General features: G+C 38.0%; 1 protein-coding gene and 1 long non-coding RNA gene across 16 annotated transcripts in view; one reads left to right on the forward strand and one right to left on the reverse strand.

Annotated features, from left to right (window-relative positions):
• The window catches only part of Trpm3 (transient receptor potential cation channel subfamily M member 3), an 835,737-nt gene that overhangs the window by 181,372 nt on the left and 635,697 nt on the right, over positions 1 to 18,668 (reverse strand). For all 15 annotated transcript variants that reach the window (XR_012440467.1, XM_074052027.1, XM_074052024.1 and 12 more), the window contains one exon: positions 6,873 to 6,996. Coding sequence is in view for 14 of the 15 variants with exons in the window: in XM_074052027.1 (XP_073908128.1) it covers positions 6,873 to 6,996 (124 nt within the window). In the remaining variant the exon portion in view is untranslated. The remainder of the gene's footprint in view (positions 1 to 6,872; positions 6,997 to 18,668) is intronic.
• Positions 1 to 18,668, forward strand: part of LOC141415442 (uncharacterized) — a 200,619-nt gene that overhangs the window by 145,872 nt on the left and 36,079 nt on the right. The window lies entirely within an intron of this gene.

Here is an 18,668-nt window from a genome sequence, read left to right on the forward strand (position 1 = left end):
TTTGATTGGAAAGCATTTAACCCCCTTTTCCATTCAGGCCATGAGTGCTTCAATAAATACTCGATATATAGCACAAATCCAAAACAAACCATTGGATAACTATCTTATTTTAGAAACTACAAAATAGGGTTAAGAAATAATATTAGCTTAGTTATTATTTTTGAAGCAACTTGCCAAAAACTACAAACTAGTCTAGATTTATGAGGTAAAAAGAATAAAACTCAGATTTTTTTTCTGTATTTCCTATCAAGTTGTAATTGTAAGTCATATTGGAAAAGGCAGTAAGTTCAAAACTGTTGTTTTGTTTAATTTTTAGATCCTAACATGATTATATGAGCTCACATTTCCCTTTGTGGGGAAAAATCTGGCATATGAATATTTCATTTGTATACAGAAATATAATGCACAAAATCCATTCACTCCAGATGTAGATTCAATGGGCAATTATTGAAATCTGTCTCCTCTTTTGTTAGCTACTGCCAGCTATCTCATTGAAAATAATAACTGTTTAATCCAGGTTATTATAACCACTAATCCTAGCAGAGGTTACACATATAATAAACTGTGTCATAGCCCTATGTGAACAATGATGCATGACAGCTTAGACATAGCCTATTAGGCAGCTGTAAAATTGTACCATGTACTTTTTTTGCTGAAAATCATAGTAAACAATTATGAGATGTCACAGCTGGATGCTTGCAGTCACATACAATTTGAACAACTGGAAATGGCAACAGAAGGGAATGATGTTTAGATTGAGTACAGCATGAGAATTTGGAATACCTGAATTATTTGACTGGGGAACAGGATGGTAAAGTGAAGTAAGAGTGTAGGAATGAAATTCCAGGCTGCAATCAGATGGGGAAGGCCTCAAAAGCCACACCAAGTAGTTTGGACATTAGTAGCAAGAGAAAGTCCTTTAGTCTATCTGAGCAAGGAAGTGACTAAACCATCAAGCCTGAAACAGTATATAGAAAGCTTGGAGGAGAACATGGTTTCATTCCTGATATCAAGTAGGAACCAATCATAATGGTCCCAGTGAAGAAAAAATGAGAATATTGGCTACTGGTATCAAAGTAGAGGAAGCAAATACCAGAGAGATTTCCAAAAGAAAATAAAAATATCTTGGTAATGATTCATTGGCAGTGGAGTAAGAAAAAGGGAAGAGCCAAAGCTTTCAAGATGGAGGAAATAAAACAAGAAGGGGAGCACTGTGGAGTTGTAAGGTTGGGAGGCATCTGAGGGTACTGGAAAGACTGTTTTTTGTCTGTTTCTGGACATGTAAAATACGTAAAAGTAACACAGGAAAAACAAGTGAGATTTTCACTTGCAAGTTCTAGTTGTCCTTGTGGAGACCTAAGAGAAAGGTCAGGGCCATGGCAAAAGGTTTTTGAATAATTTCCAAAGAGGTCATTGTTGAAACTAACAGGAAGTATATTGTACTACCATGAAAAAAAAGGTATTATAGTGAAATACTTAGAGGAGATTCAGAAGTAAGACTATCTTACTGAATAAATAAAATGTAAAAAGATTAAGATAAATAGCACAGAATACATGCAAATAGACCGAGCTTACCATTTGAAAACAGAACCCTCTAATATATTATAAGTAAAACCTATATATGATTAGGAATCCCTCTTCCCCTCCACATAAGGTACAGGAAAGTTGGAAATAGAAAAAGAAAATTATTGGAAGTAGTACTAAAAGAAGCTGATGTCTGTGCATTAATATCTGATGTACTGAAATGCAAGATAGAGGTATTGTTAGGAATAAATAAATCACTGAATAATGTTAGAAAGAACTCAATGGGAAATATTGTCAGTTTTAAAAGTTTATGAGCCTAGTAACACAATCTCAAAATACCTGGAGGGAAAACTTGACAGAGTTTCAAGGAGAAACTGATACAATATCTCATGGTGGAAGATTTAAAATTCTCTAAAACATGACATAAAGAAGAAAAACTGAGAACAAAGTTTTAGGTAATGTCTGCATTTATGGATGAAAGCAATGAGAAAGGAAAGGAAAGAGGAAGGGAAACAAAAGTTGAATGATGAGCAGCAGAATACAGTGTCATTAAGTTTTAGGATCCATCTGCATCCTGAAGCAGATGGAGTAGTGAAGAGGGCTACTGTTCAAAAACATCCTTTCTAGCTCAAGATCACAGGGGAAGTGATGGGATGTGTAGCTCAAGTTTGGAAAATGATCTTAGAAGAAGAAGGGTACTACTTCCTCTGATTTCAAGTAGAAGGAAAAAAAAACATGGGTCATGATAACAGTCCTACTGGTATGGACAGGTAAGAGAGTAAGGGAGCTTAAGTTTATTGCCTTTCATTTCAAGGACAGGTCTTCTGTTGAACATGTAGGGAATGAATCTATAAGTTTATTATGTTTTCAGTTCCCATCCAAAAAATGTGTGTGTGTAATTTGACAAGCTGACTTTAAAATTTATGTGTGAGCAGAGGGGTAAAATAGTTGCCAATCCTGGAGAAAGATAGCAAAAAGGGTGACTTGCCCCATCAACATCAGAGCTTTATAAATCTATATCAATTAGGAAAATCAAAAAGACTCATTTATATATGGAAACTCGATCTATGACAGAGATGGCATTTTGTGATAAGGATGAATCAGTCAGTAAATGATAATAGGGTTAATTAGTTATTCACATGGACTTCTACTTCATATCATATACAAAAAAGTCAGTTCTAGATGGGGGTACACATTTCATGTGAAACATGAAATTAGATCTGTTTTTTAGAAGAAAATATAGAAGAACCTTTCTGATATCAGGTTAGGAAAGAGTTTAACAAGAAGCAAAATGTACGAAACAAAAAGGCTAATGAATTTATATTAAATTGGAGAATTTCTGTTTATCAAAGGAAACCACATATGTAGTACAGAAATAAACCCTAAACTGAAAGAACCTAACCAAAAAAGGGTTATCATTAGAAATATATAAAAATAAGAGGAAGTGGGTGTGGTTTAAAACTTGAAAAGGATACAAAAGGCTTAGAACAACTATATGGAACAGGAGCAGCTGTGAACTCAGGGGTAACACAAGATTACCCAACATTGTTAAAGTGTAGGTGAATTAGAACCAAATGGTTCAGCTTTGGGATTGGTACAGAGAAGCCCTGGGCACACAGAGAGGAGGACTGGAAAGGTGAGAGAACCCAAGTGAGGAAGAGCATGGACTCTTGAAGTCACAGGTAAATGAAAACTACAGTTTGAAACAAGTTTCCACCTAGGTTACTTGGGCATTTGATCTCAAGCTAATCAGTTATAAAGCTTGGCATCCAAGTTCAGGTTCAATATGAATGAAGTGGTGGTGGTAGGTAGGGTACACACAGGGCAGTTGTGTTTGGAGGGAGGAACAGATTGTAAAGCCTTGGATTTACACGATTCTTAAATGTGGCTGGGAAGTGATGGAAAGATGACCAGTGTCATGATTAGATTTATGAAACGTGCCCCACTAGCACATGTGTTGAATACTTGGTCTCCAGCTGGTGGTGCATTTTGGGAGGTAGTGGAAACTTTGGGAGAGGTGGGGCTTAGCTGGAGGAACTGGGTCACTAGGGGTGTGCCTTTGAAGGTTATACTTATAGTCTCTGTTCCCTTTCTCTCTCTCTCTGCTTCCTGTCTGCCATAAGGTGAAGGCACATCTCCATCACACACTCCTGCCACCATGATTTTCTTCCCAAGCACATGGGGCCAAACAACCATGCACTGAACCCTCTGAAACTGTGAGTCAAAATAAATCTTTCCTTAAACTATTTGTCAGGTATTTGGTCACAATAATGGGATCATGGGAGGCTCAGTAGCTGGCAGAGGAGGATAGTGAATTATGAATCATCAGTATGGACCTCGAAGGTGGTAAATCACTACTTTTGGTCACAAAGACTTCTTGAGGGCCATATGTACCATGGGGTGTACAATGATGAGTCCAATTAATCTTTGTTCACTTCAGGGTAATAAAAGTAAACCTATAACGCCCACATGTAGCCGGCAGATTGACAGTGGTGACAAAGGGGGCTCTGTTGGAGCACAGAGGGCAGGCAGACACTGAGAGGAGGTGCTGGCACTACCCTCTAAAAGGAAGAGGCTCTGTAGTTTCTATAACAAAATTAACCTCAAGGGGTGCATTGCCATGTGGGCCCTCTTTTCCTGATCTTGATATTCTCTATAGTCAGATGACTCTTGAGGAAGAAGGTGGAGGAACACTGAGTTCTGATGCCTTAAGTTTGTCCCCAAATTAATATGCTGTTGTAGACAGTTTTTATTTTTTTATGCAAAAACACTGATGGGATTAGCTCACAGGTTAGATCCTAGAAAGGATATTGTCTTCATGGAAGGTAACTTTTCGTTGTTGGCAGTACTGGGGCTTCATCTCAGGACCTTGTGCTTGAGCGACAGGTGCTCTTTCCCTTGAGCCATGCTTATAGCCCTTTTTCTTTGGTTACTTTGGAGATAGTGTCTTGCTTTTTGCCCAGACTGGCCCGGACCTTGATCCTCCTATTTTACGCTTCCTGTTATAGCTGGGATGACAGGCACATGCCACCACTCCTAGCTTTTTTCTGTAGAGATGGGGGTCTTGTAAACTTTGGGTTCATTTTGAACTGTGATCCTCACAATCTCAATTTTCCAAGTAGCTAGGATTACAGGCATGAGCCACCAGTATGTGACTAGGTGATAAGTTTTGAGTAAGCAGGGAAATGAACTTTTCCCCAAACTCTATGAAGGGAGTGGGAAGTACAGGAATACATCCATGTGATGCTGTCACAGACTGCCTCAGCTACTACAGCCCCACCAAGGATCCAGCAAGGCATGTTTTCCATAAGGCCACATAGCCCTCAGACTTGTGTTTTACAAACTGAATATGTATCTGTAGTGCAGGTCTTCACTATGTAAATTAACAAGGTGCTAACAGGAGGAAGATGCCACATTAGCCATTGAAAAAAAAATCCCTCAGCTGAACTTGGCAATAGTTGATTGGCCTCAAAATATTATATCCCATGCAGTTAGTAAAGAAGATCAAAGGAAACCTGAGGGGCATATGGAAGAAGAAATTCCACTGTGTAGTGCTTCCTTGTCCTGCTATGTTATACAGCCTGGTGACCCCATTGTCCTCTGTAGCAAGACAGTCCTAACTGGCTCTTCCTTGGTTATGTGACTCCTCCCCTGCAAATGAGGTGATGCCTTGGTAAAAAAAAGAAAATGGTACCTGGAGTCCACCTGATTAGTAAAGCATCCAGTACTGTCCTGCACATATAAGTAGTACCTCAGAAATTGAAATCATTTTAAATTATGACTAAAAATTCCTAACATTTCTGCCCAGATATGGAGAAAAGATAACTTACTCCTTACTCAGAATGCATTTCCTTAGCCTGGTGCTAGGAAAACTTCACATTTCCTAACTTACATTAAGATGTAGTTGACCTTTTCAGCAAGGGCCATGAATAAGTCACATGACAATTATCAGGCCAGAGTCCTGCAGAACAGTCCCATGAAATACCCACAGTTCAGCCTCATTTGGTTTTATGACCTTCATCTGGTTCCTAGAATTATGCTAGAACTGCCTTTCTAGGAAATTTGCAAGGTTGCTTGAAATGTCTAATTCGGTGAGGTTTCATAGTTAACGCTGGCCTCACTGTTGGCAAACCATCAGTACTTGGAAGACAATCTGTCCTGTAACTTGTGGAAGCTCAAGTTTCAGCACCTCCATGGATGGAGAAAACATGAGCTGAAATGCTGTGAGCTAACCACATTTGGTAGTGATGGAGGCTCCCTGGGATGACAGCACATATGACTGTGTGCTCTAACTACTTGCTTGGCCTCTTTAGTCAAGTTATGTACAAGGGTCTATGGACACTCAGTGGTTAGAGGCATCCCCTTCTTCTCTGAAATCTGGAAGCTGTAGGAAGACTTCTCACAAAGGCTGAGTGGATGGTCTCTGGAGAGTGGCTTGCTTAATCTAATTAATTCCTTAAATGTTTGGCAACTCCTGTGAGCAGCTGGGCTTAACTGACCTTTGAGAACAGTTTCTGCTTGACAAGGCCTGATGGGAATCTACCCAGAGTGGGTGATTCACTACATCGCCTTCAATGAGACAAATTCTAAAGAAAAATATTTCCCACGGAGATTAACTATCACTGGTTTTGAGTCCTCATCCTTGCTTAATAATTGAGTCTGAGTTTCCTCATGTGTAAGGTGAAGGTAATCATTATATCCTTTATCAGAACAGTTGCAGAGATCACATGAGATTACAGATATATAGAGATTTAGTTACCTACCTAGCATAAATCAAGTGCTGGTTAAATGTTAGCTATATTCCAACATAGGGCCCCTTATCACACAAGTAAGAAATTTTGCTCTGATATAAAAAAAATAATCCAGTAGCTATTGGAGGACACTTCAGAGACTATTCAGATGTTTCCAGCATTTCTTGGGTATGTCTCTCCATTTTCCATCTGTACAGACTAGCATATTAGCCTGGATGCTGTGTCACTAAAGACACTTGACACAAAGCACATCAGTGATTTATTGCTCATAAGCAAAGTAAAACCCCAAACCTAAAAGAAGATCAACCAAAGCATTTCCCAAGAGGAAACCTATTTTTTCCTCTTCAACTCATTTGGTTGAGGCAATCAGAAGCATTTGGATGGGCTCCAAAAGGAAATGATGCTAATGCCCTGCTGCACACATTTCATTAGAATCAAGGCAGAAAAAACAGACTAGCTATTTCAGAAAGAAACTACTGGAACCAGTGGAGTCCAAGGAGGATTATAAAAGCTCAGCCAGAAAAACAAGATGGTGCGTGAGTGAAAAACACAGTAGAGAATATTGAGGGACCCTGACAGTCACGGGGAGTTACATACCAATTCCTTCTTCTTCATGCACTCCATAAGGATGATGAATAGGTGCTGAGCTTGGGTTCGGGTGTATGTGAAGGTCTTCTGTATAGTCACCAATAGCTGGTCCCTCAAAGACTCATTGATAAGTCTGTAATGAAAACCAATACCAAACAGGTCAACCCAGCTCCTATTCAATACATATTTCTTTTTTCTTTAATTGACACATAATTGTCATAGATACGGGGCATAGGTGTGATGTTTCAATACATGATACACTGTGTAATCAAATCAAAGTATTTAGCATATCCAGCACCTCGCACATTCATCATTTCTTTGTGGTGATAACATTCAAAATCCTTTCTTAGTTATTTTGAAATATTTGATAAAATTCAATGCAGCATTGTTAAACATAGCCACCCTACTGTGCAATAGGAAGATGAGAGAACACAATAAAGGACTGAGGACTTATTTTAAATAGGAGTTACTTCTTTATATATTCTCAAAATACATATTGTGACTGTGATAATTTTAAAAAGACCACTTAAAATACATTTAAAGTTCTCAGAATCTAACCAAGTATGAAAATTTAGTTCTCTTTTGTTATTCTTTATCTTTTTAAAGTGTGATAAGCATTTACTGCCCTCTTGAAATTCCATTATCAGAAATGCCTTCAATTATCTGCTTCTTGGAAAGAATCTATTGTATCCTTCCCTTGTAAATTGTAAAGTCATCCCCAATTGTGGGAAGAAAGATTACATGACCACCAGTAAGCAAAAATAGGGGTTATGACTGCTCTAGAAGGGAGCAACCAGCTTAGCTGATGGTTCAGGTCACTGCTATTTATGTCAAGGTTTTACTTGGTTACAACAGACAAAAGTCTAATTCATAAGGAAGTGTTGTATTGGCTACTTTATTAAAAGTTAGTTTTTATACTACAGAAGAATGAATAAAAGGAGGGGAGATGAATCATATCCAACCAATGCACGATTATATTCTGAATATGGATCAGGACTTTAAGTCCTTACTAGCCTAGTGAGAAGAGGATGTCTTTATCAGTCATCAAATGGCAGGGAAAGAATACTCTTTATTAACAGGTAATATTCAGAAGTTCCCAAGGACCAGGGCCAAAATTAACATAATTTGCCTAGTATTTTACAATTTACCTATTGCTTTTATTATTGAAGTATCATCAGCTTCTAGATAAAATAGTAAACTATTTGGTGCTTACATGACAAGAGATTTGTCCAATTTCACAGGAAGGGCCTTTTAGCCAGAAAGAGGAAATGCAAACAGATGTTAGAAAACCTAGATCTTCCGACTCCTTCCACTCCACCATGCTGCCTCTTTTTCATACAACAGGCTCTCATCACTGTGGCTGCTGGAGCAGACGGTTGTGGTTGAGTGTTATGGTGGACCCACTTTGAAAAGGGTAGTATTCCCCCTGACAGAACCATACCAAAGATTCTGAAAGTCATTCATCTGAACGGAGGATTCCATTCTCCCCTAGACAGATCTGTATCAAGAATATATACATGTATATTCATGGAAAAATGATACCCGCTGAAACTATTCCAGGAATGGGGGAGGGGGGTTAAAGGAGAATGGTGGAGGGGGCGAATTCAAGAATGATATATTGTAACAACTTTTGTAAATGCCACAATGTACCCATCCAGCTCAACAATAAAAAAAGAGAATATATACATTTAGAAAAAGAGAATGGTCCAGATAGGTTGAAAAATAGGGTGCCAGGTCTTCTCTCAAGATTATCTAAGCTATTCTGGATGACTCTGTAGCCTTAGCTGTGGACTAGCCTGAAACCAATCATTTATTCATTTAGCAAGTGCGTGTGAAAATCTAATTAGTGCTAGACACAGTGGTACATGCTAGGAATACAAGGATAGATAAGACACATACAACCCTTGATGGATTACATGCCAGTGGAGTAGGAAGACACGCACTGGCAATTCAACCGTGACTGTTAGTGTGGAGAAGTAGAGAAGCCTGTAACAGCTAATCTAAGGGGTCCAGGGAAGATTCCTTTGAGGAAGTGCTGTTTTAATTTGAGACTTGGGTTGTGAGTGAGCATTAGCAGGATCAGAGGTGGTAGGATTGGGTAAGGGCAGTCAAAACAGTTCAAATAGGCCTAGTTTAGAGATAGTAAAAGAGTCAGTGCTGCTGGAGTGATACATGGTGAGTACTGCACGTTGGATCCTGAATGTCCCCCAAAGGCCTGTGTGGTAAAGGTTTGGCCCCCAGGTTGGTAATATTGGGATGTGGTGGAAACTAAGAAGTGGGGTCTAGTAAGAGACTTCTAGTGAAGGAGTCACTGAGACCCTTTCAAAGGTGTTGTGGGATCAGGCCATTTCTGCTTGCTTTGTCTTTTTCATGTCCCATCCATGAGGTGAGTGACTTTGTTCTGCCTCATGCCGTGATGTACCACCACAGACTCAAAGAATTAAGGCCAACTGGTCATAGACTGAAGCCTCCAAACTGAACCAAAGTAAACCTTTTCTTATGTGGTGATTTATTCAAGCTGGCCTTGAATTTGCTAGCTTTCCGCATGCTGGGATTAGAGATGTGTACCATCATGTACATCAAGATTTTGGGTTTTAAAGGCCACATGTTTTCTTTCATATGTGGTATATAGGCCCAATATAAGAAATATAATGAAAAACAGGACATGCTAAGGTGAGCTCACTAATGGGAGAGGGAGGGTAAAAGAAGGAAGTAAAGAATGTGAATATGGTTGATGTACTTTCTATACAAGAATGAAAATAGAATTTTTAAACCTTGTGGACATGACCATAAGAAGCAGACTAAGGTAAAAAGGCAAAAAATAGAGGGGATGTACTAATTTGGGTTATAATACATATATGCATGGAAATGTCACAGTGAAACTCCTTATATAGCTATCTTATGCAAACAAGTGTCTTTTTTCAAAAACAGAGGACAAGTAGGTAAAGCAGGTCCTATCTGGAGGTTTGTCGCCAGTGGAAGGGGGAAGGACATAAGGACAGGGTGGAGGAGGGTGAATGTAGTGGAAACTTTATATGCTCATGTATAAAAATGGAAAAACGAGACCTGTTGAGGTACTATTCCAGGAATGGGGGGGAAAGGGGTAAAGAAGAATGATGGAGGGGGTAAATTCAACTTTGATATATTGTAAAAACTTTGATAAATGTCAATGTAATCCCAGGATAACAATAATGAAAAGATTAATGAAAACGAGAAAAGAAGATTTAAGGTTTTTTACCAAAGGTAATAAGAAGCCATTGAAGGATTTAAGCAGTAGAATGACATGATTGCATTTGTGTTGCCAGTTAATTTTCTTAAGAGTCAAGACATGAGCACTGATCCCTGGGCATATGTCTAATTGTCAGGCAACCCATGTTGAAGAATCTACAGAGGTTTTCATACATTAAAGTGTGCATAAATGATGTACACGATTAACAACAGACGGGACCCTCCTGATTAGCTACTTGATAGGTCCAATCATTCATCTGCAGCTGTTTAATTTTGATAACTCAAAATTCGTTTTCTGTTGCCAACCATCTAAAATGAAATCTGAATTCCCCGAGGTTATTAACTATTTGAGGGATCTGTGTTTTGCTTGCATGCAGTCTGTTACTTTGCAAAAATAGAGAAATGCTATGTGCAATTTACCCAATCATGGCTTGCACTGGTTAGGAGTGCTTAAAGACATTAAGTGTCCTGTACTTTTGAGCCCAGTCTCATATGTGACTGAATTTGTAGCTTTGGCTAAATCATTTAGCAACAAGAACCATAGAACGTGAGAAGTAGGTTGGTCTTTCTAAAGTGGAGATGCTTATCACTGATGGAATAGAAATGATTTGAGGTGGAACAAACATGAATTGGTCCTCCACACATTGTGATATGCTCATTAAACTTTAAATAACTGCCTCTCATGGTTCAGTTCTGTTTTCTATCCTTCTGAGTATATAAATAGGAAAATATCATTTTTTTGGTGCTCTTCTGTCTTTAGCAGCTCCCCTACATTTGCACATCTCCCCTCTAAACAAAGAGCTACAAGATATTAGGTCTCATGCCTTTGGCAGAAGGAGTTTAATAATGCTTTAAAAAGTGAAATCTCACATAACATTTTGGGTGTCCATAGCATGTCATGGTTTGTCACACACAATGGGTTGGATGGGATAATCTCATAACAATCTTCAAGGCAAGCAGGTGTGAATTCCATTTTGCAGAAGAGGAAAGTGACCTAAAGAGGTTAAGTGATTTGTGTCATGTCACATAGTTTGATGGCTTCAGTGTTTGAGCTGAGTCTATTGACTTCAGCCTTGTCCCCATGGTGCCACTTTTTCTGTCTGTTCTATCAGCTTGTCTTTCAATTTCTTAATTGTCTGCATTGCAGGTAGAAAATTAAGCTTAATTTGTTGTAGGAAAATGCTTTTCCTTGATGTATATATAGAGAATATTAGAAGGAAATCAGACAAGTTTAGGGAAAATGAGGAGAAACTGGTAAATGAGTTCGATGGCAAAAAGCATTTAGTAGTTTAAAGATTGTTTGCTCCTGACTTTTTCTTCCAAATCCTTGTTCTGTTGACATATATGTCTTCCGTACAAAGGCTTTTTTCCCAAAGACCCTTTCTTATTTTGTGGTCATATTCCTTATGGTTTTAGGAAGCCTGCTCTTTCAAATTATGGTTTTCTAATTCTTCCCACTATTTTCTATACAACATTGGAGTGATTTTTAAAAATTGATTTTTAATCAGCAACAAGATTAGAGATAAGCTCATTTTAGATTTCTTTTAATGTCACTAGGCTAGTGATTGAAAATTTCTTGACATTTAAACATGGTCATAGCATTATATGAAACTTCAGTTTTAGGACTGGGTCCTTGGCAAAGTGATCTTATTTATGGAGACTGTTAATTTGTGGCTCCGTATGTATCAATGTTATTTTTGGTATACCTCAAATTAGAGGGTTTTGTAATAGGAAGCATAGTCATTTAAGTGAAGAAAATCTCCACTCTATGGCATTTGTGCCTTCATTTAAATGCTGTACTTGTGACCTGGGGCTTTTTAGATGAGTCACTTAGTAATTTAAAATAGGTCAATGTTTATCCAGGGCTCAGGAAAACCAACAAAACTCCTCACACTGCAATTAGTATTCTGTTCCAGTGCTGGTAATACAGACCACATGTAGAAATACAATTCTCAGAATAAATTTAATTATCTGTAATATCAGATTTTTGTTCCAAGATTTGAAAATTAGAAAATACATTTAGAATTCAATGAGACTGTCTGAGCTAGTTTTAGGTTAATTAATGACTTCCAAGGTGAGGAATCCTTTCTGTGACCCCCATAGATGATCCCTATTGGTTTCTTCACACATACTATGAGAAGAATTTACTTATATAAATAAAAAATGGTTAATACCACAATTTTGTACTTAAAAGACACCATTTCCCATGGAATCTCCAATTCTCTAAGGAAAAAGGAAATTTATAATTTGAAGCCAAAGCAAATTACTACATGTTCTGTAAAGGGAATGGCAGGTTACAGGTCTTGACTGGAGTCACAGAGAATGTCTTTCTGTACTGTTTTTCACCCTCCTCTTTCCTTTTCCTTCTCCCTCCTCTTTGTAAAAGTTACACTTCCTCTAAGATGCCATAACTCTAGGGCCACAAGTAATAGTATGATTCTTCCCAGAGAGGCAGGACAGCACTGCTAACGAAAGCACCATGGGCCCCAGGACCAGCCTGTCTGGATGTAAGCTATAACTTGCTGGCTGTGTAATCTTGTGCGAGTTATTTGGCTGCCTTTTCCATGTATGCAAAATGGAAGCTACAATAGTACTTAAATCATAGACTTGTGAAGGTTAAATGAGTTCATCTTTGTAAAGGGCTTAGAAAATACATGGCACGTACCAAGTCCTATGTAAGCATTTGCTGTTCTTCAGATGCTATGATGCTTTCTAGAAGAAAGCATCCTTTTTGTAAGGAGCATGACCTATGGTTGGGGCCTTAGTGTACAAGCAGAGCTCTCTCCTGAGATTCAGTGTTCTGCATTGTTGAATGCTCAATGATTTAGGGATGGAGAAATAACTGTCCCACTTCAGAGAAATTAGAGACTACATTTCTTACATTTAGGAAATGAAGGTACTTAAATTTAGGGAAGCTTAATTACAGTGAAATTTTATAAATACCCTATGTAGACACCTGCATACTTATTTATTCAATAAATCACACTGATGTCTACTATGTGCTAAGCACTAATGTCAAATCTTGTTTGAGAGCTGAATTATATTCAGTTCTAGCATCAGCATACAGAGTTGTATGGCATGTATTCTGGTGACTTGGAACAGGTTGTATACCCTGAAACTTGGCTGTGTAAAACAACATTTACCCATTGTTTTCATTATCTTATGGGTTAGACAGGGCATAGTGGGGATGACCTTTCTTTGCCCTATGATATCTGGCAACTCAGCTGGAGTGGTTGGAATGGCTGAAGAAGCCTACAATGGTTCAAATGGTTCATATGTCTGGGGCCTCAGTTCTTCCCTACGTTTCATGTTCTGGAACTGTAATACTCAAGACAGTTTCTTTACTTGCTCTCTCTTTTGTGGTTGTAGGTAAACTTAAATGAAAGCAGGCCTCTCCCAAGTGAGGCTTCCAAGAGGGAGTGTTCAAAGAAGATAGGCAGAAACTACAAGGCTTCTTATGACTTAGCCTCAGAAGTCCCAGGATGCCATTTCTTGTATTTGATTAATGAGAGAAGTCACTAAGTAGCCTGGATTCAGGAGAAGGAAAGTAATATACCCCATCTCTTGATGGGAGAAAGGCATGGCTACACCAAGGAGGAATGTATTGATGGGATCATCTTGGAGACAAACAGCTATAGTCAGTGACTGTTCAGATTAGACATTGTAAAGCAATTTTTCCCACATTTCAGTGATAAACGGTCTCATTATGTTGAGAAACAACATTATTCTTAAAAGTGATTATCTAGCAACTCGTACATATTTCTAAAATATTACTGATTTGTGCATAGAACCTACAAATATTTTTTCCTTTTGATTCAGTTGCCTATATAAATCTACTTGGTACTAGCTGCATATCAGATATTTCTTTTAGACCTTGGGACCTAATCAGAGCCTGTTTTTTCATGATAGGAATATTTTGTACCTATCATGTTTAAGGGACACTTTCAGTAAAATCTGTGCATATTTGAATGAGACTTTAATGACAAAGTTAAGTAACTACCCAAAACTGATTTTTCTTTTTTGATGTCTTTATTTCACATTGGGGTCTGTTTGGAGATTTAAGCAATGACACCACTTGTTGGTTTTGGCAACTCCTGTTAGAAAGTAGATTACAGAGAAATTTATCTTTGTAGAACATTTTTCCAATTTTCCTCATTCTTTATCAACCTTGGTTTTGGTTCTCATTCTATCTTACTCAGATATTATCAAAAGACTAATTGACTTCTTCTGTGTCCTCCTCCAGTCCCTTCCCCATGGTGTAGATCAGTGTTTCTATAAAACAAACATTATTATTCTATCACACCCTTCTTAAATCCCTGCAATAGCTTCCAATCCCAGCAAGATAACATCTCAATTATATATAGCATTTAAGGTTTGTCCTCATCTTTCTCCTTAGTTAGGCTCTCCTCTGCTTTTTTCTAACATGTATCCCATGAACAGTGAATCTCCCAAGCTCACTAGTCTCTTGCATGCCTTTATAGCCTTCCATTTACTGTATCTACTGCTTGGAATAAACTCATCACTCAAAGGATTTAAAACTCAGTTCAAGCCCTACCTCCTATGTGAAAACTCACTTGTTACTACTCCCTTGATGTTCCGAAAGCATTTGACATATATTCTTATAATTATTGCACGGAACTATATTGCATGTTTGTCCTCCTGTAGATTATGAAGTCTCTGATTGTGTCTTTATTCTGCAGTACCTTAAGTTATAGAAGAATGTATGGTTCAAGGTTGGCTCTAGAGGAATGTTTGTGGATTGACCAAGTAAATGAATAGCTGCCTGCTTTGTGTTGGGTAAAGGGTGGTCTTTCCCAATTCCCTGTGTCTTTATGGCGGGAAAGATTTCAAGCCTGTTCAGGAAAATGGGAGAAGTGGCATAAAGTTTTACTCTCTAACAATTTTTCTTGATCCTTTCTGTTAATTAGATTCATTCTAAAAAATATTCTTAGTCTCTGCCTATCTTTTTTTTTAAACTCACAGAATGTTTAGAAATGAATTGATCACTCGGCTCAGAAGTCTATATTTAGTTCTATTTTGAATATTACTTTAATCCCCCTTTTGAATTTCTTTGTAGTTTTTGTCAGGAACAGTGTTATTTTCTTGAGTTTCCTCAATAATGCCAGGGCAATTGCTCACCAAAATGCTCAATAACTTTGAAGACTTTAAGGATTTCAGTGATTCCAAGATAATTTCCTTACAAAGATCTTTGTGGGTTTGACAATTGGAAGTAGTTAGATTGCATAAAAGTCAACACAACATCAAAGTTTTTTCAACTAATTCCATGTCATACACAGAAGGGGTGAGGTAGTCTTTGCAGTCTGCTATAGAAGATGGAATGACATAATTCAAGCATTATATGTTGTCTCTTGTTGAAATATAGTTATTTACTAAAGAAGGACTTGGTATTCAATCCTTTTACGACTTCATCTCCTTATCTGTTAATGAAACTAATATGTCTTTGCTGGTTGACGTATTTAAAGAAAAACAAAGACCATGTACGAAACACAACTTGAACTGTCCCTGTAATGAAACACACCTTGAAACTGTCCCTGTAACATAAGGTGTTGAATGATTGGTAGTTTTTTGTTAAGCAATCTTAAATTCTGTCACATCTGAAAGGAATCCCAATGATGCCTAGCCCAGAGCTGAAGCAGGGTAACCTATATGCAAATCATCTGAAGACTATCCCTATGGAGAAGAGACAGATACAAGAATTTCCATGAATGTTGGATGAAGTGGGTGTTTGAATGGGGTAGAAAAGCCACAATTCAAAACCATTCAGCCAGGCTGTCAATGAAGAGAGCCCATTAGCTCTTGGATCATATTCATGAGGTAATGAAGAACAAACTGGTGATACTGAGATGCCTTGAAACCATACCTCTTAGACAATTTTATGCAATCTTGAAGTCAAACAGTTGTTGGGATTGGAACCCTTACTTAATTGTTACCACCTCCTGGTGTTTTGACTTTGATATTTCTGAAGTCTATTTTCTAGGGAAGGAACTAATTGGAAAACTATTGAGGAATTTGAATTTCAGGATAAAGGAGTGATATAACTTTAGAGCAATGCTTTTATGGGTGAACAGTTCAAGGCCTGCACAGGTGACCTGATTTAAGATTCTGTAGCTAGTAGGAGTCAGAACTGGACTTAGAGGATGAGAGAATCAGGAGGGAAGAATCTAATAATAAATTCGCTAACCTAATTCATAGGCTCAACTCAGAATAGTAATGTAAAATTAGGGACTTGTTTAAATGATTGGATACAAGTAGAAATGAATTTTATTTCAAACCTAAGATATGATGTTATGTCCCGTATGTGTAAGAAGACTCGGTAATGTTATTTCAGGGATCCACTAGTTTCCCAGAGCCATTACCTTACTTTATCAGATGCCTAAAGTTACTTTTAATTAATCAAGATATGTAAATACCTTGTTAAACAATCAGAAGCCCTTTATAATACATACATGCATTGAAATGTCACAAGGAAACTCCCTGTAGAGCTATCTTCAACAAACAAAAACACCTCTTTTAATAATGGAGAATGGAAAGGTAAAACAGATCCTGTCTGGGGGTTGGTGCCAGTGGAAAGGGGGGATATAACAAAAGGAGGTAGGAGTGTGAATGTGGTGGAAATATTGTGTACTCATGTATGAAAATGGAAAAATGAGACCTGCTGAAACTATTCCAGGAATGGGAGTAAGGGGGTGATGCAAAATGATGGAAGATGTGAATTCAACTATGATATATTTTAAGAACTTTTGTAAGTGTCACAATGTACCCCCAGTACAACAATATAATCAAAAAAGGGAAAAAAATCAGAAGCCCTAAGAGCAACTGTTAGGATAAGTGATACATGGTAAAATCACACTTAACTAGAAGTGATTATGGATGTTCTTCAGAAAACAGTGGTTTTATAGAAAGTCAGGAAAGTTTGACTAGAACACAGACATGGGCTAGTTAGATGGTTTTACTGAACTTGTCACTGAAGGTCAACTCTAGGTATAAATAGCCTATATCAGTTAAGGCCTGTGAGAGAGAAACAGTAGGTCTGATCTTGCTTTAGTATCTCGTCTAGAAAAGTTTTTCACCTGGGTTTTTCCTGAGCATTGCATTTGGCAAAATGAGGTAGTTAGAAAGATCTTAGAGAAACTGCCCCTAATGTGGCAGGTTGTATACACATTGATGGTACACTCTGTTCTTTGACAAATTTCATTACTGTTTCCCATGGACTGATCATTTCTGATGTTTGTTAACTTTGCTCCCCAATGTAACATCCTGAGCCAGTTATGGTAAAACAGAAGGCACAAATACAAACTGGGTGATATGGTGGGATTGAGAGTGGTAAACTAGGCACTTAGTACTTACTGTAAGACAGTCTTGTGCTTTGCATTTTCCATATGGCATTTCATAAAATAAATTAATCTAAAATAGCTAACTACACTGTCAAGTCCTTGGATGCACGGACTGTACACTATATTACTATGTACTCTCTTCTCACCTTCACTCTGTGCTAAGCAAGTTGCTGAAGACAGAAGGCTTTTCCACTGCCCCTTATGTTCATTCCCCATAGCATCTCACCTTCTAAAATATTTGTATTTATTGTCTTTCTAACTTGCTAAAGTTTAAGCCCCACTACTGCAGGGATTTTTGTCTTCATAGGTATGTTTTTTGCCAGTGACTAGAACAAGGCTTTAGAGTATAATTGTCGTTCAAAAAATTGTTAAATGACTTAATATGCAATGTTGGATGAATATATGTTATTAAAGGTATGAAGATAAGCTGGGTGCTGGTGGCTCCTGCCTGTAATCCTAACTATAGGGAGACAGAGTTCAGGAGGATCATGGTTCGAAACCAGCCTAGGCAAATAGTTTGTGAGACTCATCTCAAAAAATATCCTACCCAAAAAAGGGCTGGCCAAGTGGTTCAAGTGGTACAGTGCGTGCCTAGCAAGCATGAGGCCCTGAGTTCAAACCCCTGTACTGCCAAAAAAAAAAAAAAAAAAAACGATGGCAGCAATATCAAATAATACTAGAAATGTATCAGATGTTCAAGTGTTTCCAGTTTGGTGGAAACCAATTGCAGAACTAGAAGAGCTGTGTTATCTGATGTGATAGATATTAGCCATATGGGACCATTTAAATTTAATTATAATGAAATAAAATTAAAATTCAGTTTCTTAGCCACAACTCAAGTGCTTAGGGTTTGTGTGCTAGGACAGCACAGGTGCAGATTCTGTCTGTACAGAAAATTCTACTGGACAGTGATGCTCTTGAGCCTGATAGGGCTGCCAATCACTGCACCTTGGGCTGGGACTAACAGAACATTTAGGTACAAAATCCCAAACAGTGCTGGTTCTGTCTGCAGTTTCTCTTCTTTCTTTTGCCTTTGGTTATGAATGTGCCCAAGAGTAGAAAGTAAAGTGTTGCCAAAGAATACAGGGACTGCCACATGGTCAAGTAGATTTCCTGCCAAAATTCTAAGCCAAGCACATCTTCTGAGTGCATTCCAAGTAAAATCCCATCAGTGAATACTTCCCATAGCCAGATGAGTACAAACTTTTTTTTAAATTGTTTT

Source organism: Castor canadensis, chromosome 13 (genome assembly GCF_047511655.1).
Source record: "Castor canadensis chromosome 13, mCasCan1.hap1v2, whole genome shotgun sequence".
Classification (NCBI taxonomy): Eukaryota; Metazoa; Chordata; class Mammalia; order Rodentia; family Castoridae; genus Castor; species Castor canadensis.